The sequence below is a fragment of the Suillus discolor genome (genome assembly GCF_016758755.1).
Source record: "Suillus discolor strain FC423 chromosome Unknown F5147scaffold_3, whole genome shotgun sequence".
In the NCBI taxonomy this organism is placed as follows: domain Eukaryota; kingdom Fungi; phylum Basidiomycota; class Agaricomycetes; order Boletales; family Suillaceae; genus Suillus; species Suillus discolor.
The window spans coordinates 275,733-300,624 of NW_024541250.1; the positions used below are offsets into that span (position 1 = coordinate 275,733).

The following is a 24,892-nucleotide window of genomic DNA, read 5'->3' on the forward strand; positions in this document are numbered from 1 at the left end:
CTGTGCATTTCGGCATGACGAACTTGCCGTTCGCGATCCTCATTGCCACCTCCTTTAGTGGAGATAGCAGTCTATGTCTAGCGAGACGAATCCGAAATGGCTCTCTGCCTTTTCTCACTCGAGTTTCTCGTCTCGCTAGGTACGCTGTTGTTGTCCATTCTGTTGGCTTTTTCTCACTCGAGTTTCTCGTCTCGATAGTATAGCAGAATTTGCGCACCCGCCCTGTAATCCCTCCCATAGTACGTTGGCATTGTACGATACGTACTTAGTGTTTTGGAGTCGTTTGTCTCCGGAATCCATGGGGTCCCCGCGTCCTCGCGTCGGGGTCCCCTTCGCAAGGTAACAATCTTGATAGCTTTGATTTATCGCTAGTATTACCCTCCCGGCGGCGGCGTACACATTTTGCCATTGTTTGCCACTTGTACTACTGTAACTTTGATTACATAATGTCACACTTTTCTTAGAGGCGTTGCCCATCCCCAATGTCATGATCACAACTCATCCACAACTGTAGTAAATTGAACGGATTTACAGCCATTGGCTCAAAGATCGCTAGTCCACTTCTGAAAGTCTTGCTCAAGCATGTCACAATCTGCTGCATTTGCTGGCTTATGGTCGTCACTTCCAACACCATTAACACCATGGGTGTGAGTTCACCGTCATTTAAACTTCAAGCAGTGAGATCAAAGTTTTCTAGTCTGGACGTTATACAATCGATGGGGCATACCCAAATGACACCTGTTCAAGCTTCCACAATACCGCTGTTTATGCAGCATAAAGACGTCGTAGTCGAGGCTGTGACAGGTTCTGGCAAGACGCTAGCGTTTGTCATCCCTATCCTCGAACGTCTTATCAGAAGGGATACTAGACTTAGAAGAAACGAGGTCGGTGCACTGGTTATCAGTCCTACAAGGTGAGTTTCTGAGGAACTCTTATATTACTCAACGTCTAATCCTGGTCCTCCTTCGAAAGAGAGCTTGCAACTCAGATTCATTCCGTATTCTCTCTCTTCCTGAATGCCCAACCAGACAATAGCACATTGAAGGAGTGTGAGAATGGAGAAGGATCACCGCCACCCCCAACAGACACTGAATACTCAGGAGCAGGATTTCCCCCACCCCTTCTGCTTGTTTCATCAGATAAATCTTCCCCAGCTCAGGATATACAGCGCTTTCTCTCTACTGGTGCTGATATCATCATCGGGACACCTGGACGCATGGAAGAATTTCTTATAGGAAAAGGGAAAACTGTTGTTAGCGTCAAGGAGTTGGAAGTGTTGGTGTTAGATGAAGCAGACCGGTGAGCCTCTCCCGTTTACAGGAGTAAGAGCTTATTTGCTGAAGACGCAAAGTTTGCTGGACCTAGGTTTCCAAGCTGCTCTGACTCGCATCATCACTCATATTCCGAAACAAAGGAGAACTGGTCTTTTCAGTGCGACGATGACAGATGCTGATGCTCTTTCTGAATTGGTTCGCGTTGGCTTACGAAACCCTGCTCGCATCGTTGTCAAAGTTCAATCAAAGAGAACAAAGGGAACGAGTTCGGGAACCTTGCAAGAAAGTCAAATCATCGAGGAAAGGCGGATACCTGCAGGGTAAGGTGTATGTGCTATGTGCTATGTAACATTTCTTACCTATTCCTCTCTCCCAGACTTCAAAATTCCTACATTAGCTGTCTCCCGTCCGAAAAGTTGGTTCAACTGACACGTATAATCAAGCAGGAGTCCTTATCTCATCACGCACCACATTTCATTGTGTACTTTGCGACTTGCGCATGTGTTGATTATTTTTATCGCGTGAGCGTTCTCATATCAACCCTTTGCTCCTGAATTCCAAATGGGATTTAGATTTTACCAACGCTCTTACCATCCAATGTCCAACTCCATTCTCTCCATGGACACCTCCCTCCCGCAGCCCGTACTCGTGCCCTCTCAGCCTTTTCTTCAACTCTGTCATCGTCCTCTTCCCCTTCAGTGCTTCTTGCTACGGACGTTGCTGCCCGAGGACTTGACATTCCTCATGTGGATGTTGTCATTCAGTTCGACCCTCCATCTGACTCAAAAGCCTTTTCTCATCGTTGCGGCCGGACAGCTAGAGCTGGAAGGAGTGGGAAGGCATATGCATTTTTAGTAGGAAGAGAAATTGAGTATATTGGTCTGTTTTCATACGCACTCACATTACATCTTTGAACTGACGGCCGCGTCAATAGATTTCTTGTCTGTTCGAAAAATACCAATCAGGCAGCACCCATACATACTAGCCGATGGAAGCAAAGCACCGGACACGGATTGCCCCTCGACAGAGGATGGTGTCGTCAGTACCTTCATGTCCCAAATCAGACAAACTGTCATGACAGATCGCGCGCTGCATGACAAGGTAGCTGCCTTTTCCAATCTGATATACGTGGCCATTCTCACAGTTTGACAGGCTGTAAAGGCGTTTGTCTCCTTTGTTCGTGCATACTCCAAGCATGAGGCCTCCTACATCTTCCGAATCAAAGACCTGGACTTAATAGGCGTCGCAAAAAGCTTCGGTCTGCTGCGTCTGCCACGAATGCCCGAACTGAAAGATCGTGATAAGTCACAATGGGAAGGCGCAGAACTTGATGTATGTTCAATAGTTCCCAGATATCACACGTACTGATTGCTATGATGAATGAAGTGGGATTCATACTGTTATGCGGACAAGGCACAGGAAGCCAAGCGAGTTGAAGAAAATTCGAAGAAAGCTGCGGTGAAGCACGACTCCGAGACTCGAGCTGCCAAGCGCAAACGTAATGTTGCATGGAGTCAGCAAGCTGATGATAAAAATGACAAAGACAAGCGCCGGACACAAAAAGCGAGAAAAAAGCAATGGCTTAAAAGTCAAAATGTTGTTAGTGGTGACTTAAAAGGCACCCTCCAAACAGGCAGAGCCAAACCAGAAGAGAGTGGCGGAGAGGACGACTGGGACGAACTGGCACGAGAAGAACGATTAGCCAAAAAACTGCGGAAGGGGGCCGTCTCGCAGAAAGAATTCGATCAGGAGTTCGGTGACTTGTGAAAAATAGGCAATTGTCTCGTTCTTGTCTCCTTCCGTACATTCGTGTCCTCCGAGGCACCAAACCATGATCGGCATATCTAGGCATGTAATCATTGTGTCTCTCCCAGCGTCTGAATGGGGCCGAAGTCCCATGCGAGAACGTCGTTGTCGACCGTGCTGCGCATCAATATCCGATTTTCTTCTGACACCGCATCTGGGTGCGAAAACCAAACAAGTACAAATCTTTGACTTCGACACTTGGACTCGACTTTCATCATGGACGAGTCAACACCTCCACCGCCAGATATCGACGCATACACACCCCCACCCCCACCATCAGCATCAACAGGCACACCAACAGATTTCTTGAAAGGCGTGGTCGGGAAAAAGGTCATTGTGCGTCTCACATCAGGTGTTGATTATCGAGGTATCCTTTCCTTTGCCTCGCATCAATCTAGAACCAAGCTTATGTGCGTAGGCGTACTTTCATGTCTAGATGGATATATGAACATTGCGCTGGAGCAGACTGAGGAACATGTGAATGGGGTAGTTACGAATCGATATGGGGACGCGTTCATTCGCGGGAATAATGGTAAGCCGTTTCAGAATGTATGGCTGGATATGCCATGTTCTGATGTGTTCTCGTATACTAGTGTTGTACATATCTGCTGCAGAACCGCTATAATCAGAACCACATTGTACTGTACGAGCATCGCCAAAATCAACGAGTCTTTTCATGTCTGGTCTCGAGTTATCCACAGTCGCTTTGACTCTTATCGTACAACGCGAACATACTTCATGCAGATCCTCGTTATGAACGCGGTATCCCGCAATGCATGTATAACTGGGGACCTGTCTACTGCTGCACAGTTGTTCACACACCAAATCGACGCCGATCCCAACCACTTTGATTTCAATGCCAACCGTTCATAGACTCCAAGAGCCTCGCCCTCTGCGGAACCAAGCAGGTGCACGACGCAATGGCAGAATTTGACCTGACGTTCACGTTCACGAACGCAGACTCAAAGACGACTCGTTTCCTTTTCTTGATCAAGGTAGGTGATTTTCGACTCATACTCTACGCTTCATCATCGTTTTCAGGCTATCGCGTTGTCCAACGTCAATCCCTGCGAACAGACCGTGCTGCCCGTCCAAGAGCTAGCCGCTCATTCTAGTCTATTCTACATAATGTAAGGACGCGGCGATTTCGAAATAATTTGGTGTGACTGCCATGTGCGCGCCACTTGAGCTCCACTTGAGCTCAAACAACTTCTTGAGGCTCCCTTTCATTTCGATCTCCGCATTCTCCTTTCGCACCCCAATGGCTTCTGCGTGCTCTTTTCATGGCGTTGTTGGCATTCAAAATGCTACACCTTACGTGTTCGAATCCAAGAAGAGATTCTGGAAGATGGATGGGTTTGTGCCGCTTTCTGTGGAATCTGCCCGTCTCCATCGGCGGCAAGAACGCACCGCCTGAGGACGGTGTCTATTTTATCAATGCGCAGGTCATTACTACTGCCATAGAGGAAGAAACCGGTTTGAAGCTTTACTGTGTCGATCTACATCCCTCTCTATCCATCTATCCACTGCAGCCGTTTATTCCTAGGATATGCAATCCATTGATGGTGGAAGTGTTGCCTACAATCATCGTCGTCGGGAGAGTTTCCAGACACGACAGACACTGCCTGCCCCGCATTACCTTCACTTTTAATCCAGCGGGTTCAAACTGGACCGTCAATCGAAAGTAGTCTCCGTTGCGTCCGGCTTATGCGACAACGTTCAACAGAAATCCAAGCCTAACGTTACAGAAAGCAGTACTCAACTTGCGCACCGATTTGTTCGCGCACGGACAGCTGTACACTGCACTGTCAAGGTCGTAGAGACATTTAAGCGCTTTTTTGAGAAGGACTTCAAGGAGAGGAAGAGACGTAGTGTACAGGCGGCTGTTATTATAAATCAAGGCACAACCGTCCGAAGGGGACCGGAGCGCTTGTATGCTAGTAAGGACAAGACGTGGTCTGCACAAACATCTGCACAAACTGAGCAATTTGGGATACCAGATCTACCACAGCAGATGGGGCTTGCAGAAACAACAAAATCTGTCAAAACATAGTAGAATATCAAGCTGCGCAGAATTCCTATAAATACAACAGCTTGCTGATCCAACTTGACCTTATCATGTCTCCGTCCTACGTAGGTTCGGTCGCATCTACAAAGAAGCAGTGAGTAACAAGTATGAAGTCGAGTTTGAAGAGGAGAAGCTGACCACTTCCACAAATAATGGCAACAGCTGTGGAATGTAAACCAGATCAGGAGGTCTGAGCATGTCTGTGGATCCCTTCGATCTACGCGGTGGGTGATCTAGTGTACGCTGAAGGTTTTCCGCGGAACGTGCAGTTAGGGTGGGGGGAGGTGGGGGTAACGGTTTGTCCGCACGACGAAGTGATGGCGGTAATGGCGGGACAGGAGGGACATCTTTCCAATTCGACTGATGGGGGAAATTGGCAGATTTCGTGCTCCGTAATGAGATGGATCGCTGGCGGGTAGAAGGGGGAGGTTGTTGCACAGGTGGAGGCGTCAGCGGGCGTTGCGGGGACGACACATGCGGAGATGGCCTAGCTGTTTGCACTCGGGACCGAGTTGGAGTTGGCCCTTCCTCCTCGCTCTCCTCGCTCTCGGCATCTTCGTAGCTCCCCGAACTTTCTGTTTCGTACTCACTAGAAGACTCATCGCTTTCATCATCCGTTTCCTCCGCGGCAAGATCAAGAGCATCACTTTGAACCAGTTCCCCGAAATTAATTTCGCCTACCACGCTGTGCACCAGGGCCTGCGTGGCTTCATCTTCGGCGTCCGCGTCATTATGTCCCTGAGCCCGCGTGAAACGCCTGCGCACTTTTTCTTCGTGTGCGATCTTCAGCTTGTAATGGTACCGAGCTACCTCGTCTATCTCGTTCACCATATTCGTGCGCTCTTGCCCACCGTGGGGAAGTAGCCATTCAAGCGACACCGGTGATCCCAGACCTTCCCGGACGACAGTAAGGAATTTTTCAATCCATTGCATCAGGTTTTCAAACAAGCCCTTCCCGTTTGCATGTACCTTGTGCACGAAAGAGTAAAATGCTTGCTCATGCCGGCCGACGAGATCAATAAAGGTTTGCACGGTGGCCTGGGGATCCTCTTCGCTCACTAATCGCTCGATGGTTAGGCTTTCTCCGTTAAGAATCGGCGCGAAGAGCTTACTTTCTTCCGTAGCCTCGACGACCCTAATTAAATCGGTGATGAAATTCTGCAGATCTGATACAGAATTTCCAATATTGGCAGCCCGGTATACTTGAGCTAATGGCGCATAAAAAATGGAGATGATATCCTTCAACAACTCAGCGGTAACACCCTGGGAGTGCGTCAGTGGAGATACTGACAGTTTGTCAAGGAGGCCGACCTCGAATATTAGTGCAATCAACTGTTCCCGATCTCTCAACCGGGAATAAAGCTGCACGAGCATCTTTAGATCCTCAAACAGCCATGCCTCCTCGTTGGTTGGCCCATCGTCATCGTCTGAGTCCACAAGGTTTTCCCGCTCCCTCAGATATGCCGCGTGTGCAAGATGCGCCCGGTGCACTCTGCGTAATTGGTCACGATTTAACCTGGGTTCTTCTCCAGATCGCAGAACGACAACAAGTACGGGGACTTTCCCGTTCTTTGCATCCGTTCGATACGTATCCTGGATGTCGCGCGGGGCGTTGACAAATAGGCGGAGCTTCTCACACATGACAGGGTCATCAACTTTGGCTTTTACAGCCTCGATATCTTCTTCGATAATTGTGACCTCTTCCGTAAGAGAGCTAGAGAACATTCTGGTAAAGCATTAACAGGCTGGTTGACCGGTTAAATTCTGGACTACCGTTGAAGGAGACTTCTTCCACCGAACGGAGTCGCCAGAAAGATGTCCACCACGCCTAGCCTTCATCAATACATCAGTCATGAGAGGGTATATGCACCTTACTGCGTATCATGGCAACTGGACTGCTTATCTTGAGCGCTGTCCTTAGCAAAAAGTAAGGCATCAACCCATGTAAACGTTTCATGCTTGCGAATGTTTCCGACGCAGTATCAGACGCAACGAACATTTGGAAGATCGTCGAGGCTAGCCTACCAAAACGATTAGTTATCTGATTATTGAAAAGAACGTATATGCACGTTATTCTGCCCCATTCTGTCACGGCCCGATAATTAGGAGGTAATTGGTTTATGTCGGGAGTCACCTTAATTATGGTGAAGATATGACTGAGTCCATCTATGAATGTGTGAGATTGGTGATAAGCAACCCCTGAAGTTGACAGACCTTTCCCCATGATATCACCCTTGACGCTCTTCACTGCATCTCTTAAACCATCGACACGAGCAGCAATTTCGTGCGCAAACCGTTTCCTCCCATTTTCACGAATTCTATCTGCGTCTTCCCTTCTCCGAGCATCTTCTACCTCTTCAGGACTCAAACTAGTAGGTCCGCTGAGTAAGAAAGATTTGAGCACGGGAGAGCTCCCGATTACCCTATTGTTCATGAGAGAGTGCAGATAAGCTCTAAGGGTCAACCTATTCTTTTCCCGGGACAGCCGCGGTGGAGATCTCCCATTCCAGGACTGATGAGAAGACGAAGAGTGCGGGAGCGAATCAGATGAACCATCCGAGAACGTGGCACTGCAATCGGAGAGGGTTGTGCGTTGCATCCGCGATATTTCTGGAGGAGAGGTCGAACGCGGAACATTGACGATCGTACGATCTTTGACGGGCGGGGAAGGTACCATCTCTTCAGGATGAAATTTGCGCAACTACACAGGAGACGTGATGGGCTGTGTCAAGGATTGAGGTGCACAAATCGTACCTCATCTGCAAGCGTTTTGAAGTCGCCATACCTTCGAGACACGCAAACCTCACTATCTTCTGATAGCCGAGTCCTGATGATGAATTCCTATACGAGGTGATGAGGACATCGATGATTGATGATCGATATATGCCAGCAAACCTCGTGAACCCGACTGCGGACTCGACCCTTGTCTGTGATATTCCTCACACATACAATATTTACTTCGAATACGTCGCGATGTTTGGCTAACTGTGCCTGCCGCTTCTTAGCGAGTTGCTCGAGGCGATCAAGATCATGTTGGTTGAGCCGAACGACCTCTTCTTTCTCTGCTAGCTTTGTACCAGCGCTGAAAAATAGGGCAAAGTTCCGTTCCATACTGTCAAGCAGTTTGAGGCGAGCAGCCTTGGGTTCGTTTTCATCCTCAAGTAATGAGGTGGGGGATATGTTCTTCGCAAGAGCGGAAGCAACAAATACTTGTAGTTTATTTGGATAGAAACTTTTATCTGCAGCTGCGAGGAGGGGGAATGTTAAAACAAATTGGCGGAACATATACTTCAAGAAGGGTAAATCAAGGGGCTGAGCACCCATTGGGGGCGGCGTAAACGGGGTCCCAAGGTATGCAAGGGTGGAGCCACCATCATCAGGTGCGTTTGTTATAAGATTTAATTCTTTGCGGAATTGAAGTTGTATTAGTGATTTCTTCAGGTAGTGAGCTCGGAGAGGTGTCAGAGCCAAATAGCGCTCCTCGGAAGGAACAGGATCCTGCGGATCATCATCAGTTGGCTTTGGAACAGAAGGTATCTGACGAGTTGGTCGACGTGGCCGATGCTTTGAAGTTGAGAAAGAGATTTGAGGAGGTGGTGTGCTCATGACAAGGAACGTTGGAAGCCCGCAGTTGACCAGACTCCAATGTAAGACATCAATATACGGCCATGATATTACGTACATCATGGCTGGCACCGCCACTCTAGGGGCTATTTCTCCTTCCCTGTACAAGTTAACTACTGCTCGGGGTATACACTTTGGATCCTCTATACGTTCTTCTGTGAGGCTCATCAAGTAACTTCTTAAGTTTAGCAGCAACCTCCTTCACACCCTGGCGACAATCTTCCATGCCCCGCCAAGTTCCGGCCACACTCCAACATTCAGAACACGCTTTTGATGCCTCGTTGACTGTGTCAAGTTCCAGTTCCCCTCTTGAATGTAACACAACCATAATATCGACAAGACGATGGAATCCAGTACACCACGTCTGGATACCACGGTCGGAATTGGTGCTTGTATCAGTCACAAGGTATGACGATGCGAGCCCAATCGCCCGACGTAACATGGTTTGGTCGATAACGCCTGACTGTTGTGTCATACGCTTTACAATATGAATCACAAAACGGCCATAATCTGTTGGCTGGCTTTGTCTTGGCTGTTTTCGTGTTTAGAAACATTGAATTATGAATTATTTTGAACTTACCTCCATCTCTACCTGAAATTGATTGAGCAATGATCCTGTGACAAGCATCGACGGATCCATTGTCAGTGTCTGAACGAAAGAGGGAGGGGATGATAACACCCACAACTTTCTTGCCTCCTTCATGAGGTCTACTGCGATCTAGAGCGAATTAAGTGGCGCCCTCCTCCGGAAATTACCGAACCCCGGACTTCTTTCCGAAAGTTCCCAGGTATTCTTTAACTTCACTAAGTCTCCGAGGCTAAGTAGCAAGCCATGGCAAGTCTTCTGGTTAAAATTCTGGGTGCTATGACGCCCCCACCTTTTACACAACCAACAGACTATGATGGTTGGGAAGTCAAATGGAAATTTCTGGTTTTTCGTCCAGGACGTATGTGCTTGGATTCCGTTTTTTTTCCCTAACGTACTCGTGCTCACTGCATGACGTAGTCTTTCAAAGCCAGGCGTATCTTTTAGCTGGATTGTTGGCGTATGTAGCCATAGCTATCTACGGCAAATATGTCAATTTTAAAAGAGCCAATTCCTGGTATGTCTTAAATCTTAATCTACGCCGTCTTTAACGCACTTTCAGGTACAATGCTCACCTCACACTCCTTCAAGACCAATTCTCTTCACCTACATCTGCCTCAGGGCTCATAGCAGATGGGTACACGGACTTGTTCAATTTTTCCACCGGTCGACGTGCTATTGCGTCTCTGCACACTGTATTCTCACTTCGCCCACGTCAAGATCCACTGCAACTTATCTATCATTTCGGCTGGCAAATGTACGACCTCAGGTACAATCCATACGATGAACTCACTCTGGACTTCAAACTCGACGCGGAAATGGCTGCTAGCATCCCAGATTACGTATGGGCTGTCCTCGCAAAGGATGAATTCACAAATATCAAGGACAAGCGCTGGGATTTGGTTAGCCTCATACCCTACAGTCAATTTATATTAAATTTACATGTCACAGACGTTCACCCGTACCGCCGATCATGCCTCACTTCCATCCTCGCTCTCCGTGATGACCGAATGGGCAGATGTGACTGACAACTTGTTCAAGGCTACTCCCACGCTATCACTAACCAAGCTCCTTTCGGACCCTGTTAATCTCAAATACTTCAAATCTCTTTCCGTGACGGACCAGCCGCGTGAACGCCCTGCTGTCCCCCTTACACCTGCCGAACGCGAGAAACACGTCATCTTGTGTCTGGCTGTTCCCCCTGCAAACAAGGCCGCCGAGACCATTCCTCTAGTCTCGGCTATGTTTACATTTATTGACGGTTTAACGAAGATGAATTTGCGGCCAGAAACCCGTTCTAAGATGAAGAAGGTCCGAGAGGATGTGGACAAGGAAATCCGGGAAGAGGCTGTGAAGGAAAAGAAGGAGGAAGCGGCCGAGGATAAGAAGGCCGCTAGGCGGAAAGCAGAGCTAGAACGCGTCTCACGCCTGAGTGCTGCAGAACAGAAAAAGGTTAGTCTTTGCATATCGGGTTCTACTTCCTTGCTCACCACTTGCGCATCAGATCATTGAGCGTGATCGGAAACGTGCCTTGAAACGTTCACAAGGCAAGGTGGTGAGGAAATCATAAATTATCCTATTAAGATCACATGTAGGAAGGACTATTGTACATAAAAATATTGTTCCATATATCCTTGACCAAGTAGTAGCCCATTAAATAATGTGGAAGTAAGATATTATGAAGGTAATGACGGAGAAGTGGAAGAACCGCTGGTCCGAGAATCCGTAGCAGGGACACTGCTGTCGCGGGACTGCGCATGAGACTGAGATGGTGACGCCTGCACCCCACTTTGACCCGCCAAGAATCCCAAGCTTGCGGTCCATCTAGTAAGGAACTTGAGCAGCCACATTGGTTGCATCAAAGCGTCCTTGTGTTCATCATCCTCTTCCGCCTGGCTCATCTCGTCATCCGTCTCATCACCAAGCACCCGCAAATCTCCCAACCCAGCACCTGCACGACGTTCCTCCTCCGCCTCGCTCTCCGTCCGTCCCCATACATCTACCTCTCGCTCCTGGCCGCCAAGCGTCCACTGCTTCCGTCGTCGCTTTCTCGAGCTAACGGTGTCTGATCCAAAAACTTTACCCCTAAGCTCGAGCACTTTTGCTCGAGGCGCAATTGCTGCATTCCAGAGGTCTTGCCGTCTGAACTGCCCCGCCTCGTAGTCAAGAGCTGCGACTTGTTGACGACTACTGTGTGCTGCGACCTTTGCGTCTTCCACGCGTTGCAGGGCTTCGAGTTGGCTCGATAGATTAGATAGAAATTCGCGATGATCTCTATCATCGTTTAGGAGAGCCGCGTTGGTCGCTGCCAGGTTTGAAGATACATGCTAGACCGGTCCACGTTGTGATGAGCGGGTATCCAAAGAACTCATGAACACAAACGCTCACCTCGAGGCAAGCAAACATGCATTTCAAATGCTCTTCTCGCCGATGCATGACTAATAGGTGGCCGCAAAGGTCTACATCGATTCGCATCCATTTGAAAGGAAGGATTCGAAGGTCTCGAAAAGCATCCAGGTCATGAAAACTATGCCGTCTGCCGCGAGTATTAGCACATAATACCTTTATTGGGTTTCATCTGCCTACCTCCGGATATCAGGTCTCAACATTTTCGTCTTACTCTCCGCCTCGCTCTCTCTTTCAGTAGATTTATCAACAGACTTTCCCTTTTCTTCTGCATTTCCTACACCCGACCAGCTAGACACGCGACTCTCGTCTCTAGGTCGTCTGGGATGTCGAGCAAGGAAGGACTTCACACGGCGATTGTACTCTGGATCATCCTTGTTAAGGTTGGACGTGGATCTTTGCGCGGTGATGGATGCATCAGAAGGGTCAAGTATGAACGGGTTGTGTGTCTTTGCGATTGCTAGGATTGAAGCATCAGATCACAGTCTAGCCAAATAAGTCACTTGTGTACATACAGATGGGTGATACCTGGCCGCTGCTGGGGAGGTCCTCGTCATCTCCGCTATTCCTACCTCTTATGATTGAGTGTGAATCTTTCCAGACAAGGGATGGTACTCACGGGGATAACACCACAGACGGTACGGTCAAAACACTTGTATCGGCATACAGGTGGCCTGATAAAGACGATTGTGCAGACAACGGCACTGCTATCAACGATGAGCGCCCTGCAGATCTCAATGGAGATGATAGATCTATCGATCTCTTGGACCGATTGATGCTATAATGAAGGTGTCAGCCCGGAGCGGAAGAATCTAAGAAGCTACTGACCCAGCCCAGAACTCCAATTTCTTCTGAACCTTTCCAGACCAAGCACCTCCGAAGGTAAGATCATTGTCGTCTTCGCCTGGGCTCTTCACTATCCCCAAATCGTCCACATCACTTGACGTAAGTCGTTCCTTATCTTTTTCTCGTACCTTCTCCCGGGTTCTGTGGAATGTTTGCGTGGGTCCTACTGCACGCGCCCGTAAACGAACCGCTACCTCCACTCTACCGGTCCAAAGGGCACGCACGCTACCGGCTACCCGTTCCTTCTCATCCACTTCGTCGGGTTTCTCGTCCTTCCTAACACGCTCTCTTTCCAATTTGTTTTTCTCGGCCCTGGACCCAACTTTCTCATGCTGTTTATCACGCCCTATGACAGCTCTGACGAACGTGCCTAGGTCCGCCACGGGTACCAATACACCCTCCGCACCAGCCACGCCACCGCGCCCCACAAAACCTCTGACACGTCCGCTTAACCCGCGTCGCTCATCATCAGATGAGTTCGGCTCAGAAGTAGGGTCAAGAGTTGATAAAATGATGCGTTGCACACGTCGTGAGTCAGAATGCTTAAGCCTTGCCTCGTGCGTGGAGGTAAGCGCATTGTATAAGTGAAGGTTTAAATAAGTTGAGAGCGCTGGTTGAGGAACTGAGTAACTTGCACCAACGGAAGGCGATGGCGAGCATATGGAGACTGCCGGCGACGCCGACAATCCAGGTGAGGAGGCGCCTGATATTGTGATTAGCAGAGGTGTCTCCATGTGCGAAAGCGTTGGCGACGAATGCATTCCATTATTAGGATGCGAGCTGATGCCCAATAACTGAGCCTGTGCACATGCACTAATGCAAGCAATTAACACGTGTGGATGTAGGAATGGATCCTTCGGCACTGCTTGTGCAAGGGACGCAAGTTTATTTCGCGCTGAGAGCACAAATGAAAGCAGTGCCGCAACTGCAGAGGGGTCAGCAATACGTTCAGTTGCCTGAAAGTGCTTAATTTGGCCAAGGTCTCAATATAATGAAAGGGTAGTTTCACGGACCTCAATACCTGGAAGGCTCTCTCCTACTTCCACCATCCATTTTTGCAACCCATCTATGGTGACATCACAAAGTAGGCCATCCAACATAGGTAGGGAAGTCAGTGGGAACATTCCACACACAGACAATGCAGCTTGCATCAGTTTCACCAGCTCTAGAACAGTAGCTGCAAAGTGCGGGTGACGCTGCGATTGCTGTGCATTAATATTAGACGTGCTGTGCTGCGGAGAGGCGCCAGTGTACAATGACTGAACATGCGAAGAAGAGCTGTTCAATGTGTCAGGGAGGATAAGGGGGCTCGGAGAATGCGAGAAAGTGCGAGGCTGAACACGTGAATTCGGAGGAGATTTAGAGCGAAATGGATGTGTCGTGGACGGAGTGTCAGGAATCAAGTACAATGATTTAAACCGATCCTTTGTCGTCTCGCTACGAAATAATGAGCGAACACATAAGTCGATTGCCCAAACCTTACCCAGGTTCTTCGAGCGTAACAGCACTTCGGCCACTGCACCCCATTCGCAGCAGATTGATGTTGCAGTACAAGCGCTCCTGTACTGCTAGAAAGTCACCATCGGGAATCTGCACGATTGTATAATCAGACCGAAAGTTTGCCAAAGAGGTGACCATCAGAATGCCCATGGGCGTCTAAAGCGTATACATTAGCACTAAGCGAGTATACCGCCCAAGTGCCAAGGTACCTGTTTTGGTCGGGCCCCGTCTTTGCGAAGGTGTTGTACAGAGAGCTTGAGTTCTAACTCTCCCTCCTCGTGTGTCAAACGGTCAGCAGGCTTAAGCACGGTGACAGTAACCTGGAGCCATAGCAAGGGGGATGAACATTGCTCCCTGAAGTTCAGGGTTACATTACAAAAACATACCTTATGGGAAGGGTCTCCCGTATACACTATGAGCACTGTAACAGGGCGTACACGCTCAACTATCCTATGCGTCAGTCAACACACGGCGAATTTCACACAAAGACAACCCACGAACCACTTCTCGACTGCATACATCTGATAACCCTGGAGCTCGACACGATTCTCAGCAATTTCAAAACGAGACTCCCTCCCAATCCAGCGCTCCCCGACAGAATCCTCGCTCACCCCTGTCCCCGTATTGAATGCCGCGCTTGTCATGATGGCAGTTGCCGAGCCGGAGCGCGAACGAATTAATTTTGATGAGGTTTGCCTTCGTGTTGGTGGGCTTGGGGGATATTGTGGTATGCACAGAGGTGCGGGCGGGCGCACAGTTGGCATGAGCAACCGTGGTGGGCCTCGGATTGAGTTCGCCATGACTCACGCTGAGCACTGACGTCCGAGGGCGCAGTGGAATAAGCAGTTCGGAAGCGTCACACTTTGGCTAATGAGGGCGTGACCCCGGTGTGACAGGACGGGCGCCTGGCGGCAGCTCGGGGCACTTCGTAACTACTCCTTACACGCGCACAATTTTTTTGTTCGCAAAGGTAAGTCAGGGCAATCACAACCTTCCCAAAAATAAGGCCGTTGGGGTGAAGCCGGTGAAGACTGTCAAGGTACCATCAAGCATATATAGTCCTTCAGGTACTCCAACAGAAAAAAAAAATCAAGCTAATACAGATTCCAGTATCCGATGCAGAAGTAGTAACCAAGTGAAGAATACGGGAATACACAGAGCGCATGGGTAGGATACACTCCAACAGTGCGGATGATATGGTACGTGGGTAGAGTACGTGATACATATTAAACAAACTTCATTGTTTTTTCGTTCATCTCCTTCACGGTGATCAGGCTGATTCTATGGTGTAGTAAGAAAATATGATGTGAAGGAACAAGGCTAAATTACAATGCATCCACGCGAAAACCACCTAACCATCGAGTCACAGTCAAGAGCGGGATAGGGGTAAAATAAGGTGCAGCACCCACCAATTACTATTCAACTGTTCGATCCAGCCTACGACCATCCGCAGACGGAGTCGCGCGCTTTTAATGGGTAACAATTTGGCCTTTTCATGCTCATCTATCGGGAGCACCATACCTATCCAGAAGGAGAATGCATCAGGGTTCTCGTCAGGCGGCTGCGGACCGTATGTGTGGTTTAGACGCTGAACTACCCACGGTGCAGTACCTGCACGCAGCTGCTCCAGAAACGTGTGACACGTTTGAAGGAGCGCGGCGGTGCTCAGAGGTGGATTAGTGGGAGAAGGTGGTGACAGGTTCGACATGATGCGCGAAAAAAGTTGTGGAGATGATGGTGCATGACCCGAGGCGCTAGAAGCAGACGATGATGATGCGGATGACGAAGAATCAACGTTCTCCTCGATCTCAGACTCCCAGTCATCAGAAAGGTCTTCATAATCGTCGATCCGTTCCACTCTTCCGATCATATACCCATCTAGAGATCCGCGTTCGAGTATCCTGAACCGATGCGTGCCCCGGGTTTCCACCATGCTCCGCCCGTCTGGCAGCATCTGCACACTGCGGATCTCAAGCATGGTACCAAAATCTGCACCCGCATCAACGCCGAGACTGGCAACAGGTGCTGCACGTGGAGGCATTATCATGCCCAAAGTCGGTGTTGGAGCCTCGAGACAACGCCTGAGCATAAGCCGGTAGCGTGGTTCGAAGAAATGCAGGAGTGTTGGCATTCCCGGAAAGGATAGTTGGCAAACGAAAATTGGCGTGTCTAAACGTGCGTCGCGCTCTTCTGTCGCAATTGCTTGTCCCCTTGCGTCATAGGACTCAGGGTAAGCTTTGAGCACTGCACGTTGACAGGAAATTAGATGAATGTAAGAGCCACACGTAATTTACTAACGAAGAGCAAGGACAACTTTGTTATACGAGTGTTCATGAAAGTAAGCGAAGCCAGGTAATTCCACGCGACATAGTGGACATAACAAGCTATGATCTAGCGATCTCTGTAAGCATTTAGAGCAAAAAGTCTGGCAGTGCTGTCGTCAGGGTTCTTTCATACAGAACAGGAGTTGTACACACGTACATGTTGACAAGGCGTTGTGATAGGCTGGTAAAGCAGCATAAAACAGATCTCGCACGTCAACTCCGTAGTGAGGTTCTTGTCAAATTCGGCTAGCGATATAGCCTCAGGGTCAGAAGGATGAAAATCCGGTAAATGTGAATCGGACGTATGACGTCGACGCCGCTTCCGTGGTCGAGAAGAGCCTGTTGACGTAGGGGAGGAGCCAGAGACAGGTGTCACGGGACGGTCAGTCGATGACGGGGACAACGGAAAGGCGACCGGCTCATGCTGTTCGCTATCGGAATCGTCTCCAGAGTCAGAATAGGTGTCCACGAGGTGGTCAGACTGCTCGGCCTCATCCTCTGCGGCCTTGATTACTAATTCCACCAGCTTTCTCACTTTGACATCAATTCTTCGTTCAGCTGGTTCAGGAGAACTCGTACGGCTTTCGGTAGTCGCTGGAAAGAACGCGACTCGAGAACCAGGTGGAATAGTAGGCGTGAAGCTTGCTGGAGTAGATGAACAAGTTGGGATTGGGCATAAATCTGAGGACATATGTGATGAACAGACGGTGTGACCACATCGTAGAGTGGTTGGGTCTGTTAGAGGACGAGATGACGAGCAAAGAGGACAGTGGAGAAGAGGGAGAATGACCTTTGGAGAAGGATGGTCCATAACTTTCCAAAGATCTGTTACTGGGGCTGCACTGACGAAGAGCAATGAAGAAGGGCTATGCGACCATTATATGAGCACACGAAATGAGAGGAATCTAGACTTACGAGTGCCAGAGTTCATCAGCAATACTGTAAGGATGGATGAAAGACGAGCTTGAGGGTTCGTATAGATTTGCTCCGCGGCAAGACAAAAGGCAGTTTCTTACCTCAGGCGAACAGGACGATTCAGTATGCAGCAGAGCGAAGATCCAAACTCGATTCAAGCGTTCAATCAAGAGATTCACGATGTACTCCCGGCTACACTTGCCACGCCCAATTTAAACGTTATTCGTTTTAATCAACTCATGCTGCAACAGATCGCCGATCCTGGCCCTTCCAATGATGACCTTCGCACACTCCTCCTGTCCTGACCGGAACCGCCACAACTACTGCATATGTGTAACAATACTTTAGGACATACAATCATGGCTACCGATTTCCAGAATCATGAAAGACACATGCAAGTCAATTTACGAAAGTATATCACTTTTCCTACACACCCGAACCTCGTGCAACCAGAAGATAAACCGATTCTACTACTACTACACATCCTCATTCACAAACTAGACACGTTCGTCGTGGGCCAGCTGCTGTAGCGTGATTCCAGTTAGCATCGTATGCTTTCCGAATCGGGCCACGTGTATGCTTACTAGTCCTCTCCTGTGCCACGCTTGTAGCCCAGCTTCTCAATGAAACTATCAAGCTCCTTAGGTCCCCGAGAGCCATATGGGTAGGGCGAGGGCTTAGGGCGTGGTCCTTCTCTCCCATCTATCCAGTGCAGAATGGGAGTGAAAATCTAGTACATTGGCGATCAATCGCACTTCTCGACTATGGCTTGCAGCAGCATGCTTACCTTCCATGCAACATCCAGTTCGTCATCTCGGACAAAATTCGAGTGGTCACCCTTGATCGCATCCAGGATGAGTGCCTCATATGCCTCCGGAATATTTGTGTCCGTGAATCGCCTCTTGTATGTAAGGTCCATCTCAGTCGGAATTGCGCGGAACGCATATCCAGGCGTCTTGGTGTTCAGTTTCAGATAAACGGCCTCCGATGGCTGAATGCGGATAACGAGTTCGTTGCGTGAAATATCCTTGAAAATTCCACTTGTGACATCCTTGAATTGCAAGCGAATTTCAACCTTTGCCTCATTCAAGGCTGAAGTACATAATTTGTCAGGGGCTATTGTATGAGTGTAATCCGAGACAGAACATACCCTTTCCCGCCTTCAAGATAAACGGAACGCCTTCCCACCGCTCGTTATTAATCCAGAGCGTGGTAGCAGCAAACGTTGGGCAGACAGAGCCTTTCGGCACAGTGTCGTCATCCAGGTAACCTGGCTTCCCATTGGCTCCGACATATTGGCCTAGAAGCACGTCCTTCCGTTCGATAGGTGGGATGGAGCGAAGCACCTTGACCTGGGAAGAACAAGCCAGCGTGAGAACACAAGAAATACTTCTAATGCGCAGGGATAACCTTCTCATCCCGAATGTCCTCCGATGCAAACGAGACAGGTCGTTCCATGGTCAAGATACTCAGGACCTGCAACAAATCTGAGTGCACACATGCATTAGCGTGGCAGCCCCTTCCCACACAAACTCACAGGAGACTCACGGTTTTGCAAGATGTCACGGATGATGCCAAATTCGTCGAAATAACCACCACGGCCCTCTGTGCCAAAGGGCTCCTTGAAACTGATCTGGACGCTGCTGATTGAATGCTTGTCCCACGCAGCGCCCATAGCGACGTTGGCGAAACGGAGGACCAACAAATTCTTCACCATCTCCTTGCCGAGATAGTGGTCAATACGATAGGTCTCCTCCTCTTGCCACGACTGCTTGAGTGAGGACAGGAGATCCCTGCAGGATTGAAGATCCTTGCCAAAGGGCTTTTCAACGATAATGCGATTGGTTCCATTTGTCGCGTAGCAGCACACTTTGACATGTTGTGCGACAGGAACGAACACGGACGGCGGGAGGGCAAGGTAAAAGAGGCGATTTACACCGCGAGTTTTATAGCCCTTCTCGATAGCCTCCATGTGTCTTGCCAAATTTTGGAAAGAAGCATTATCATCATAGTTGCCAGAGACATAGGAGGATAATTTCTTGAATTCCTCGATTTTGGCGGCGACTTCAGGATCGTTGTTAGGGTTCTTGATGTAACTAGTGGTGCGTTTGTGATACTCCTCTTCATCCATCTTTGTTCGTGCATAGCCAACGATATGGACATCTTTAGGGAGATAACCGTTGCGGTAGAGACCAAACAAAGCTGGGTACGTCTATCGGGGTGCTCAGGATCGTCTAGGGGCGATGACAAAAGAGCATTCGCGCCCACCTTTTTCTTTGCAAGGTCACCGGAGGCACCGAATACTAGATATGAAGAGATTTGATTCGGGCGGTGATGGTGGCGGGGACAGGGGGGACTCACCGACGATGATAGTGTTATCTTTGAATTCGTCACCGCTGGTCTCCATGGATGGGATCGTACCAGACCTTGTGCGTGTCATTGAGGCCATGATGTTGACCGAGAAAGATATGTGTTGAAGAAAGATAGATGCAGGGGCTTTAAGTTGTTCTTAAACTTATTGACGTGAGTGTGAGAAGACTGTCAATGTAGTAGTGATGGAGTGAATAGATGTAAATTTACATTACCGTGAGGGGCCGTGCGTTCGTCAGCGTGAGGCTGGACAGGCTATGCACACCGGGATGATGGAAATCTCTGTAATCGTCTAGTAGCTGATTCAACGCGCGGCTTACTATTTCACCTTCCCATCATCACGGACTCATTATTCGGTCCGCTCCTGACGAATCAAACACGTGCTCTCTATAGCCTTAGTCTTTCGCCATGGCAGAAGACCAAGCCATAAAACACTTTCAAGAGCTAGTCTCCTCTGACCTGACCATCGTAGACCCAACGTCTATTCAAATCCGTGCCAATGCTTTAGTAGCTCGTCTCAAAGCCCTCAATAGAAATGCAAATGCTGCAACAAGAGCATGCAAGCAAGCAACCACAGAGGCCCGCCATGACATGGATCAGACACATCTTGGCCTCCAGAATCTGCTTTATGAAAAGCGTCATCTAGAGAGGGAGATCGACAAGTGCAGGCAATTCGCGTTTGTTGTTCTTTGTCTGTCCCTGCAATCTGTGCTGACCGTTCGCACAGTTCCATTTACCAGGACGTACCCTTGTACTCCCTGTCAGAGTTCAAAACTCTAGCACCACCTGAAGCGCGCTCAGATGATGTGCTGCAGAATGTTCATCAACTAATGCTCAATCGCCTAAGCTTCGAGCTTGTCGAAAGGCAAAGGCACGTTCAATAGATAATCTACCGTATAGATCTTCGTGTCTCATCATTAACAACAGACTCGATCAAAAAAGAAAAGAACTCACAGCACAGAAGGAAGAACTCCTTAAGCATAGCAAGCTTAAGCTCGCAACCGTGGAAAGTGTCAAAACACAAATAGAATCACTCATGAAGGTGCGAACAATCTTCTGTCTTTTCACTCCTGCACTCACGTTGTTTCAACGAACGTTTTGCAGGCCGCCGCAGACATACAGAAGAGAGTCGATGAACTCGTACCGGCGCTCCCACCATCTACAGCAACGACTCCCGCTCCTACTTGAATATTACTTGCCGAATCCACTCCCGAGTTACCGAATGCCTCTCATCAGTCCCGCGGTTGTCTAAGCAAAATACATTATGACACACAGTGAAGTTGGCACTACACAATCCCTAATTATACAACACGGCAAAAGGGATGAGATGTTTCCAACCATTGTCCAGAGGTGATAGGGATAGAGGTCATCAAATATCAAAAAGACGAGCGAAGAGGGTATCCCCGCGAAAGGACGAATTGAATGATGATGGCAGATAACAACACAGAATTGAGCAAGGTTAGGTGAAGTACAGAATGGATATGTTATGTAAAATGATATGAGTGATGTGTGGAAACTGAGTGATGTGCAGAAACCCAGTGATGAAAAATGCGAGAGAAAGGCATGCCGGCGGAAGAGGTATCAGGATTCTTGCTCTTCATCCTCACTGATGCTGCCGATGTCGCTCATCTCCTCGTCTGCTTCGTCTTCATTGCCGTCTTCTGCGGCATCCATAATATCCTTTGTTGCGAAACGTTGTACGTACTCTGAGCAGGAATGAGCGTTATGTTCTTGGCGACGATAGGAGGAAATAATCTTACCCTTGACCTTGGCCTCGTATTCCTTCGGGTGTCGCATCATGAGCGCAGCAGCTTCTCCGTTTAGTGGATCATTAGGATTAGGGTACCGCAGCAGTTGTGGCAAGAACACCTCGAAAATGTTGATCATATCTATGAAAGGGGACAGATCAGCGACATAAACGGACGTGCGTCAACCGCACCGCATACCGAACATTGGCGACCACGTCTGATTAATAACGTCCAGACATACGGAGCCACTCCTGTAATGGGAACGTATAAATCGACATTTCGGGAAGCATCGCGATAGTTACTGACAACTCATCTATGTTGGGATGAAAGATCTTGTTCATAAATCCTATGCTTGGCGACTTGTATGGATACTCCGCTTGCAACTCTACATGAATCTTCCATATACCACCCGCGAAGGGTGCTGGTGCTGATTAATCCGACGTGCACGGAAGAGTGATTAGGAAACGTACTTTCTCCCGGACCATAGAAGCGGACGTAGAACTCGCGCATGTTGTCGTTGACGAGGGTTACCTCGTAATCCGACATGAGCCTGGATTGTGAATCGTTACATCAGTGAGGGTACGAGTCACCTTGAGGCAGGTGGTCTTTACAGTTTCATGACATCTGTCTCGATACGGCGCTTTGTTGAGGTGTGTCTAGAATGAAACCAAATAAGTTTGAAGCGCAGCTTTCTGAAGAACAGACTTATCATGTTTACTAGAATACAAGATGTATGGGTTTGTGGAAGACGCAAAGACTGAAGTCACTTAGACAATCGCTGGCGACTGGATGCAATATAAGGCTAATCTAGTGGTACGTCTAATACCGTGGTGTCGGAGATATTCATTTCAAGTACCGAGAAAAGCCGGGTCATAACTGTCATTATATTCCAATTGATACTCCCCTGGAGTAGACTCTACAACAACGCCGCCGTAGAAAACAAGATATACACTCGAAGATTAGTTTTACAACTTCGTCACACTCAAGACGCCCCGTTACTCATCCGCAATCCATACAGACCGACAAATACCAGGATCGATGTACATACTCAGTAAAAGGTCCACTCCTCGACAACACAATAAGCATCATTCGGGTCGCATGGGTATGGTTTACGGAATCCAGCTTGAGGCTTGTATTGTTGTCGGACATAACTTGCCGCACCTTGGAGCCGTTCAGACGCCACCGCAGGTGCCCTAGCCGCTGCTGCCGCAACGCCTCGACTGTCAGCACCGACAACATTGCTTTGGGCAGCACCAGTGCTCGACTGGAACATGTGGCTTGGGTGTGCCAAGTCGATGTCGACACTACCTTGGTTCCAAGCGCGCATAGCCAAGAGGAAGGCTAAGACGAAAGACCTCTGAATTATTATCTCATCATATTGAATGGGACAAGCTCACCGAGCCAGAATGCCCCAAACGCCGCAATCAAGATTAACTCCTCCTGCCCCTGCGACAAGACTCTGTTTTCCCCTTCGGTTCGGTGGTGTTTCACTACCCTGTCTTCAGATCAGCTTGCTGCCGGAGATAAATCTGATATTGGCATACAATACGATAAGTGCTCCGATCGCTAAGATTGTCACTGATGTTTGAGTCAGATGAATAACCTCTGTAAACGATCATTCGTTAAAATACTACTCTAAGCGCCCAAAATATAACGATACTTGCGAATCGAGTGGGGCAAAAATTTCATGATCATATGGCCCATCACCAGAGCAAAAATGCCTGCACATTACGCTAAATATACCATTCGCATATCATGAAAACCCATGCACGCACCTTTGAGAACATGCCTGACCGGGTGGTCTGTAAACAGAGCCATTTCGTGACGATAGAAGTAAGAAAGAAGTGGAAAATGGGTAGGTGGGAATCAATGACCAGATGCTCCTTGTATTTTCGACCAGCAGCAGACAATGAGGCCGAATTACCCTGGATTACCCTTCTGGTTCGAACACGAGGCACACATTTCATTCTCCATCAATTGTTCTACGTAATAGTTCCGGGACCAGCCGACATTGGCAAATCGTGTGTACCAAGTACTCTACAATAAAAGTACAATCAGAAAATATCGTGGGCTCTCGTTCCAACACGTCGAATCTGCAGGCATACATAGAAGTATGTATGATTTCCAATGTTAACACCTAGGCCGGCATGTGAGTGACCATAGGCTGGCCACCATTAATACCTGGCTGAACCACGACGGAGTGACCAGGCATCTGTTGTACATGATATGCTCCCATCATTGGATATGGCTGACCGTATCCTCCATACATCGGGGTTCGCGGGTATATGGCTTCAGTGGGGTATCCTGGAAATTCTCCAAACCAGCCTAGCTGTGAGATATGTTCCCGCCATGCATAGTACCGGCCACAAACGACCGCACGCGACGTAAGCGTGATCAGGATAATGAAGAAGAATACAACTGCGATGGAAGACTTCAGTAGATGCACTATGAACGTAGGAAGTGGAGCATACATAACACGAATAAAGTCCACGATAGGGCTTCAGTGACCTTCATTTGGTAGCAATATGATCGCGAAGAGACTAGTGTTATGTGAGTGCTGAGCTTTGATACGTGCAGAAATGTCGCATTGATCACTTACTACTTCCTTTGGTTGTAGGCTGCTGTGTTTGGAGTGGGTAGCATTGCTGATATCCGATCACATCCCTTGAGCGTGGAGTTCATAACCGTTCATGCATCGAGAAACTATGGACTTACGTGGACCATGCACCCAATGCTGTTGATTCGAACCGATAAAGTTAGTCGGAGAAAGAAGGGTAAAGGGTAGCACTGCCAGCTTACCTAGCCACAATACACCGACGATGAAGTGGAGCGTCACCTCCACTATCGGCTGCGAGAACTGCATTCTGTAAACGCATAAGCTAATTAGGGCAGATCAGTAGTGCGTCCAACTCACATCCATAGAAATGCGAAGATGGTGGCTGACGGTGGAATCAGGGCGAAGATAACGAAATCACCTATAAGACGATTGAGGCATCCATATAACCGATAAAAATGAGGCGATACATACGATTGATATGCGGGAGGAATAATCTTGCGAAGTTGGCCGACAATCCGAGGACAGCCGCAGAGAGCAGAAATGCAGTTGCTGGATAGCATCGATTGATCAATCAATTAGGGTCGTGGATTGTGCATGAGCGACATACCATATCCAATGCGCCTCATGGTCACAAACATGACAGTCATGACTGAAAAACCTCGTTAAGTTTCAGGTATAAGGTCGTAGTTACGTGAATTGAAGGTATGTCGTGTCGAAACAATGAGGAAAGAAGGAGAAGGTAACTGAGCATGCAATATGTATATGATATAAACGTTGGTTGAAGGATGATTCGGATGAATTCGATGATTGAATGCTATATTTGGCTATCAATATAGCTGCCTATAACCAACAATTGGAGTGCCTCGTG

At 48.5% G+C, this 24,892-nt stretch overlaps 12 protein-coding genes across 12 annotated transcripts; 4 read left to right on the forward strand and 8 right to left on the reverse strand.

Annotated features, from left to right (window-relative positions):
- Window positions 1-410: 410 nt before the first annotated feature.
- On the forward strand, window positions 411-3,169 carry F5147DRAFT_184657 (DEAD-domain-containing protein). Its single transcript, XM_041428453.1, has 9 exons — window positions 411-647; window positions 698-913; window positions 973-1,299; window positions 1,352-1,594; window positions 1,651-1,795; window positions 1,847-2,153; window positions 2,209-2,375; window positions 2,427-2,606; window positions 2,661-3,169. The coding sequence occupies exons 1-9, from the start codon at window positions 583-585 to the stop codon at window positions 3,039-3,041; spliced, it is 2,031 nt and encodes a 676-aa protein (XP_041298831.1). The 5' UTR covers window positions 411-582; the 3' UTR covers window positions 3,042-3,169.
- Window positions 3,170-3,296: 127 nt separating this feature from the next.
- On the forward strand, window positions 3,297-3,705 carry F5147DRAFT_565637 (LSM-domain-containing protein; the record flags this gene model as incomplete). The annotated part of the gene is made up of 3 exons (XM_041430763.1): window positions 3,297-3,447; window positions 3,499-3,612; window positions 3,674-3,705. The coding sequence occupies 3 exons, from the start codon at window positions 3,297-3,299 to the stop codon at window positions 3,703-3,705; spliced, it is 297 nt and encodes a 98-aa protein (XP_041298832.1).
- Window positions 3,706-4,887: 1,182 nt separating this feature from the next.
- On the reverse strand, window positions 4,888-8,775 carry F5147DRAFT_666518 (uncharacterized protein). Its single transcript, XM_041435165.1, has 10 exons — window positions 8,044-8,775; window positions 7,903-7,989; window positions 7,363-7,849; window positions 7,218-7,314; window positions 7,024-7,169; window positions 6,922-6,976; window positions 6,460-6,874; window positions 6,261-6,411; window positions 5,287-6,206; window positions 4,888-5,229 (listed from the first exon to the last, which is right to left on the reverse strand). The coding sequence occupies exons 1-10, from the start codon at window positions 8,752-8,754 to the stop codon at window positions 5,197-5,199; spliced, it is 3,102 nt and encodes a 1,033-aa protein (XP_041298833.1). The 5' UTR covers window positions 8,755-8,775; the 3' UTR covers window positions 4,888-5,196.
- Window positions 8,776-9,463, reverse strand: F5147DRAFT_602446 (uncharacterized protein). The gene is made up of 2 exons (XM_041432258.1): window positions 9,353-9,463; window positions 8,776-9,304 (listed from the first exon to the last, which is right to left on the reverse strand). The coding sequence occupies exons 1-2, from the start codon at window positions 9,410-9,412 to the stop codon at window positions 8,882-8,884; spliced, it is 483 nt and encodes a 160-aa protein (XP_041298834.1). The 5' UTR covers window positions 9,413-9,463; the 3' UTR covers window positions 8,776-8,881.
- A 141-nt stretch (window positions 9,464-9,604) lies between these two features.
- Window positions 9,605-10,928, forward strand: F5147DRAFT_647874 (DUF1682-domain-containing protein; the record flags this gene model as incomplete). The annotated part of the gene is made up of 5 exons (XM_041433248.1): window positions 9,605-9,719; window positions 9,779-9,875; window positions 9,921-10,260; window positions 10,310-10,810; window positions 10,863-10,928. The coding sequence occupies 5 exons, from the start codon at window positions 9,605-9,607 to the stop codon at window positions 10,926-10,928; spliced, it is 1,119 nt and encodes a 372-aa protein (XP_041298835.1).
- Window positions 10,929-11,034: 106 nt separating this feature from the next.
- F5147DRAFT_565209 (uncharacterized protein) lies at window positions 11,035-14,910 on the reverse strand (the record flags this gene model as incomplete). The annotated part of the gene is made up of 11 exons (XM_041430748.1): window positions 11,035-11,685; window positions 11,747-11,894; window positions 11,945-12,224; window positions 12,280-12,332; window positions 12,384-12,542; window positions 12,593-13,566; window positions 13,624-14,047; window positions 14,094-14,266; window positions 14,320-14,430; window positions 14,497-14,555; window positions 14,604-14,910. The coding sequence occupies 11 exons, from the start codon at window positions 14,908-14,910 to the stop codon at window positions 11,035-11,037; spliced, it is 3,339 nt and encodes a 1,112-aa protein (XP_041298836.1).
- Window positions 14,911-15,380: 470 nt separating this feature from the next.
- F5147DRAFT_184837 (PUA-like domain-containing protein) lies at window positions 15,381-17,359 on the reverse strand. The gene is made up of 3 exons (XM_041428454.1): window positions 16,592-17,359; window positions 16,409-16,535; window positions 15,381-16,354 (listed from the first exon to the last, which is right to left on the reverse strand). The coding sequence occupies exons 1-3, from the start codon at window positions 17,243-17,245 to the stop codon at window positions 15,480-15,482; spliced, it is 1,656 nt and encodes a 551-aa protein (XP_041298837.1). The 5' UTR covers window positions 17,246-17,359; the 3' UTR covers window positions 15,381-15,479.
- Window positions 17,360-17,648: 289 nt separating this feature from the next.
- On the reverse strand, window positions 17,649-20,005 carry F5147DRAFT_666547 (glucose-6-phosphate 1-dehydrogenase). The gene is made up of 9 exons (XM_041435166.1): window positions 19,930-20,005; window positions 19,711-19,863; window positions 19,618-19,652; window positions 18,898-19,561; window positions 18,760-18,836; window positions 18,500-18,701; window positions 18,137-18,441; window positions 17,934-18,079; window positions 17,649-17,873 (listed from the first exon to the last, which is right to left on the reverse strand). The coding sequence occupies exons 2-9, from the start codon at window positions 19,796-19,798 to the stop codon at window positions 17,840-17,842; spliced, it is 1,551 nt and encodes a 516-aa protein (XP_041298838.1). The 5' UTR covers window positions 19,799-19,863; window positions 19,930-20,005; the 3' UTR covers window positions 17,649-17,839.
- A 122-nt stretch (window positions 20,006-20,127) lies between these two features.
- On the forward strand, window positions 20,128-20,907 carry F5147DRAFT_742196 (Fms-interacting protein-domain-containing protein; the record flags this gene model as incomplete). The annotated part of the gene is made up of 4 exons (XM_041439539.1): window positions 20,128-20,396; window positions 20,447-20,590; window positions 20,647-20,761; window positions 20,824-20,907. The coding sequence occupies 4 exons, from the start codon at window positions 20,128-20,130 to the stop codon at window positions 20,905-20,907; spliced, it is 612 nt and encodes a 203-aa protein (XP_041298839.1).
- A 228-nt stretch (window positions 20,908-21,135) lies between these two features.
- Window positions 21,136-22,314, reverse strand: F5147DRAFT_185408 (ubiquitin-conjugating enzyme/RWD-like protein). Its single transcript, XM_041428456.1, has 6 exons — window positions 22,177-22,314; window positions 21,938-22,119; window positions 21,774-21,888; window positions 21,666-21,718; window positions 21,480-21,608; window positions 21,136-21,425 (listed from the first exon to the last, which is right to left on the reverse strand). The coding sequence occupies exons 2-6, from the start codon at window positions 22,011-22,013 to the stop codon at window positions 21,301-21,303; spliced, it is 498 nt and encodes a 165-aa protein (XP_041298840.1). The 5' UTR covers window positions 22,014-22,119; window positions 22,177-22,314; the 3' UTR covers window positions 21,136-21,300.
- A 1-nt stretch (window position 22,315) lies between these two features.
- Window positions 22,316-23,444, reverse strand: F5147DRAFT_184878 (uncharacterized protein). Its single transcript, XM_041428455.1, has 5 exons — window positions 23,243-23,444; window positions 23,132-23,188; window positions 23,012-23,072; window positions 22,865-22,962; window positions 22,316-22,808 (listed from the first exon to the last, which is right to left on the reverse strand). Exons 1-5 carry the CDS (start codon window positions 23,283-23,285, stop codon window positions 22,516-22,518), a joined length of 552 nt encoding a protein of 183 aa, XP_041298841.1. The 5' UTR covers window positions 23,286-23,444; the 3' UTR covers window positions 22,316-22,515.
- A 114-nt stretch (window positions 23,445-23,558) lies between these two features.
- Window positions 23,559-24,671, reverse strand: F5147DRAFT_800873 (uncharacterized protein; the record flags this gene model as incomplete). The annotated part of the gene is made up of 8 exons (XM_041443273.1): window positions 23,559-23,885; window positions 23,939-24,007; window positions 24,067-24,131; window positions 24,183-24,201; window positions 24,267-24,331; window positions 24,382-24,442; window positions 24,496-24,573; window positions 24,632-24,671. The coding sequence occupies 8 exons, from the start codon at window positions 24,669-24,671 to the stop codon at window positions 23,605-23,607; spliced, it is 678 nt and encodes a 225-aa protein (XP_041298842.1). The 3' UTR covers window positions 23,559-23,604.
- Between the last annotated feature and the right edge of the window lie 221 nt (window positions 24,672-24,892).